Source organism: Corvus brachyrhynchos, unplaced genomic scaffold (genome assembly GCF_000691975.1).
Source record: "Corvus brachyrhynchos isolate BGI_N302 unplaced genomic scaffold, ASM69197v1 scaffold661, whole genome shotgun sequence".
In the NCBI taxonomy this organism is placed as follows: Eukaryota; Metazoa; Chordata; class Aves; order Passeriformes; family Corvidae; genus Corvus; species Corvus brachyrhynchos.
Window position 1 is genome coordinate 1,166,475 of NW_008236246.1, and position 4,672 is coordinate 1,171,146.

General features: G+C 38.2%; 1 protein-coding gene across 1 annotated transcript in view; it reads left to right on the forward strand.

The window, feature by feature from the left end:
- RBM12 (RNA binding motif protein 12) overlaps window positions 1-2,980 on the forward strand; it is an 11,084-nt gene extending 8,104 nt beyond the window's left edge. The window contains exon 3 of the mRNA XM_008643504.2: window positions 5-2,980. Coding sequence (XP_008641726.1) covers window positions 5-1,036 — 1,032 coding nt within the window. The 3' untranslated portion in view covers window positions 1,037-2,980. The remainder of the gene's footprint in view (window positions 1-4) is intronic.
- The last annotated feature ends 1,692 nt before the right edge of the window (window positions 2,981-4,672 follow it).

Genomic DNA, 4,672 nt, shown 5'->3' on the forward strand with positions numbered 1-4,672 from the left:
TGAGGGAGAACCAGGCTTGCCAAAATTGTGTGCACATATATCTAATATTCCATACAATATAACAAAAATGGAAATACTTCAGTTTCTAGAGGGACTGGCAGTAGAAGAAAACTCTGTACAAATTCTTGTTGATAATAATGGGCAAGGTTTAGGACAAGCACTGGTTCAGTTTAAAGCTGAAGATGATGCTCGTAAGGCAGAGCGTTTGCACCGTAAAAAACTGAATGGAAGAGATGTTAATTTGCGTTTGATAACTGTAGAAGAAATGAGAGATATTGAGAGAAACCCACCATCTCAAGGGAAAAAGATCCTAAAAATACCGATCCAGGGAAATGCGTCTGTGCCAGGAGCACAGGGCCTTGGTGGGGATGAGCATGCCTTCTTGGGGGGAAATGCTAAAGAAGCAAACAATGGTCCTCCATTCAATTTCCCTGGTAACTTCAGCGGGTCTGGCACATTTGGTCCCCCTTTACCACCACCTGGAATAGGTGGCTTTCCTGATTCTAGACCAGGAATACCCACAGTTGCAGCTAGTGGTTTACCTGGTGCAAGTATTGAGGTACCAGGTTTTGCAGGTGGTCCTGCTAATTTGAGTGGACCAGCAGGTTTTGCAGGGGGTCCTCAGACGTTTGGTAATGGTCCTGGCAATTTAAGTGGGCCCCCTGCCTTTGGTGCTGGTCCTCCAGCAATTGCTAGTGGTCTTGGACATTTAAGTGGACCTCCAGGGTTTGGACCCGGACCAGGAAACATACATATTGGTGGACCCCCAGGTTTTGGAACAGGGTCTGGGAAGCCAGGGCCAACTGTCATTAAAGTGCAAAATATGCCCTTTACTGTTTCGGTGGATGAAATTTTGGATTTCTTTTATGGTTACCAAGTGATCCCTGGTTCAGTGTGCTTAAAATACAATGAAAAAGGCATGCCCACTGGAGAAGCAATGGTTGCATTTGAGTCTCGTGAGGAAGCTATGGCAGCTGTTGTTGATTTAAATGACAGGCCTATAGGCTCCAGGAAAGTAAAACTTGTTTTAGGGTAGCTGTTCATCTGAGGTAGTTGTAGAATAGATATTCATAGTGCTGTGATAAATGCATCTGGATTGGTTTTTATAGTATTTCCAGGATAGAACCTGTGGATTGTTTAAATTGTAAAACAGATTGGTTTTGATAAGACAGAGCACTGCGTTAGCCATTACATGAGAAACACTGCAAGGAGAGAGGTGCGGTGGAGTTTCCTCGTACAAATATGCAGAGAAGCTGGACAGATTGTTACTCGTCATAAAAGTTTGGTAAACTCTTCTGGACACGGTGCTTATCGAGAAACTGAGATTGGTTTGACATAGTTTCGGATAAGGGAAATAGATGAAGTCAGTGAAGCTCTTCAGTGGTATTCTTGTAAGCCATTGTAAAATAGATAGCTATTTTTAGATTTGGTTAAAAGCTGGCTGAATTTGCTTTGTTCACAGGTCAAAGCTTTGTTTGAAGTCCTGATTTTATTCTGCAACTGAATGAATTCTCAGTGTACACAGATCAATTGTTTTGTGTATGTATCTTTACTTTTTCCAAAATTTTCACTGTATGAACAGTTGAATTATGCCCTTTGCTGATGTGTCTACCAAACTAATTCCTATGAGTATGAGCAGAATCGTTCTGTAAAATTCAAGCTGTTCTTTGTGGTATAACCTTTAGTTATTTATATATTGCAATTATAACTGTGCAGAATAAGACTTTTGCCACAAGTATAGCTAACCTCAAACATAAATCATATGAGTTTTATAGTACATTTAAAACGTTTGCAGTTGAAAATAATCATTATTGTTTAAGTAGCTTGATTTGTTAGGATTACACAAATCAGTTCGGAAGGATCTTTGGATCTAGTTGGATATTGGTGTTTCTCACGTCTCTTGAACTCCTCACATAGAGTCTCTGCTAAGAGAGCCAAAGTGGTGATTATTAGAAGATTGGAGTCCAGATAAAGTTTTAAATTAGGTTATGATGAAAGAAATGTGTATCTTCAGCAACTCTGTTGTGAATTACTGCTATGGGTGAATTCAGAGATAAAATTTATTTTTCTCCAAAACTTGAAAATACTGAGTTTACTATATATTTTTGCAATAAAGTTGTGCTGTATTCAAAGTCTGTAAAGAGTTGCCATTTTTTTTGTTGTGCAGTGAAACCTTCCATGGAAAAACAGAGAAATGGAAAGGAAGTAATTACACAAGTGAAAAGTAGAATTTTTTTGTTTCTTCCTTGCTTGGCTTATGATAAATTTTAAGACTTGGGCATTGCCTGAAAAAAAGCCTGCTATTCCCTGCAAATCATTGTACTTAAACATAGTAAACTTCAAACTGTTTTTGGTTTTTTTTGACAAAGAAGAACAGTGCCTTTTGGTGTTGCATACCATGGAACACTGAAGTGTATGGGCAGGCAAAATTGAGAGGTGCAAGTGGCAACAGTTTTATTCATGTGGTGTGTAGGAGAGATTTGCAAACCTGTGCAGCGCTGCGTCCCGAGAGGATTTCACAGTACAGGAATCCGTGGAAGGATTGTATAAAGGTGTACTTCAATAAAGAGGCGGTTGCATTACACAGATGCTTCTGTAATTCATTAGCATAATTTTGTTTCGACAGATTACTAGGTGGTCCCAACTTTGGAAAAGTCATGTGATTTGTATATACTGTTTAAAATTAAGCCTCCTGTTAATAAAACTGTCTGTCTCTGAAGCTTCATGTTACGCGTTTCAACAGTCTTTGGGAGTAATGTTTCAACAGCAGATCTTTGTTTCTTCCTTTTTTTTTCCAAAAGTCTGAAAGTACTCTTCCTGATGTCAGAAAGATGTGTGATTAGGAGTCAAGTCAGTTTATTTTAAAATTTTGCTCTTTGTTTTTTAAGCAACTTTTATTAAAGTTTCATACTATATTGGAGTTTTTTGGGTGCTTGTTTCTTCATGTTTCACATTAGAATAAAATTACTGAAAAGGAAAACTTGGCTTCATTGTTCACAGAATTGATTTAAGATATTAGTATATGTTGACTCACCAAAACTGGTGATAACTGTTTTTTCAAGTTCAAATGAATCACAACAATGCTTGCCTTGTTGTGAAATGTAATTAAACTACAGGTGTCTGGAATTAGATACACAGTTCTGTGTTACTGTCTTTTGATTTCACATTGTGATCTTCTTGGTAATGGATCCAAGGCTTTTAGTGTTTGGGTTAGACACGGCATATGCTGTGAGACATGCTTGTGTGCCTGTTCCTTTGGACTTGCTAAAAGTGCAGGTTTGTTTTGGAAAGCTTTTTTCTGATTCTTGATTTTTCTGTATGGTCTAAAGATGTTTAAATGCTTACCTGAAAAAAAAGTGCACACTGGAAAGCCATTGGTGTTGGGAATGTTGACTTGGATGGAATGTTCAAATGGAGAATTTGGGGTGGGGCAGGGTCTCTTCATCTTGCCAAGCAGTCGATGCTCCTTATCTTTTAGCATAGATTAGTAAGTAAATATCCCTTCTTCCTTAAGAGCAGGCTCTTGGAAAAAAGGAAGTCATAGCATACTGAGGATTTCTGTATGTATGAGAAGCAGTACATCAACTCAAATAGTTACAGTTGATCCTTTAAAGCATATACAGAGAAACGTTCATTATCAAGGGTCGATGCGAACTTAAGTTTTCTGTAACAACGTACAGAATGTTAGAAGTAGCTTTAAACTGCATGTTATGCTAAATGATGAGTGATACCGTTAGACTATATGTCTAGAGTTCATAAAATTGCTTACTTAGCACTTGTCTGTATTCATGAACAGCCGTAAAAATAAGGGGTAGGACCTCTGAGGTCCCATCTCCAATGTGGAAGGTACGTAACTACCCTTGCATATAACACCCCAAGCTGACTGCTAGCAAGCGGTAGCGATAGACAGAATCAGCTTATGTATGCTGCTCAAATCTGCAGTTGCTTTGACATTGATGCCTTGAGTGTCAGGAAGCTACATCCTTAGCCTCATTGGAACAATATAGTCAGTGACACTGATGTCCCAATTTCTCCAAATAATGGAAAGAAGGTACTTGTGTTTATATAAGTGGCTTAGTTGGTGTTTTTAGCAGTTCCTTATGTGTGTCTTAAGTACTACTGCTAAAAAAAGAAGTAGTAAAGTGGTACATTCACAACACGATTTCTTTAACATACGGGGTTTTTTTTCCATTCTAAATAGAAATGAATGCAATAGTCGATGATAAAATTGTGACTTGCATGAAAGAACTTCAGTAGCTGGGTGAAAGTGTGACTTAGTATTACCAAATTTCAAGCAGTTACCCATAAATGCCACAGTCAGATTTTGTTGCCAACACAAGTCAATTCTGTAATATCAGCATTAAAACCAGTTCTTTACTGATTAATTGTTGCTATGGTCTAAATGTAGATTTATGAGAGGTTTGAGGCTTTGTAGGTTTAAAGAAACCTGAAGGATGCTTTATTTTAAGTAGCATTCCTTTCATAGCATGTAGCATTTTCCTTGAGTGTTTAGGTTCTGAATTTGTGGTGAGTGGAGAGGAAGATCGATGCAAAAATGAAGACTGTAGTTGTGTACCAGCTGACATTGAAGGTCTGCCTTTTAAAAAACGTGTGTGCTGCTCCGTTCTACATTGCTCATGCTGTCCTTAAAGTCATTGCCTATACTCTGTGA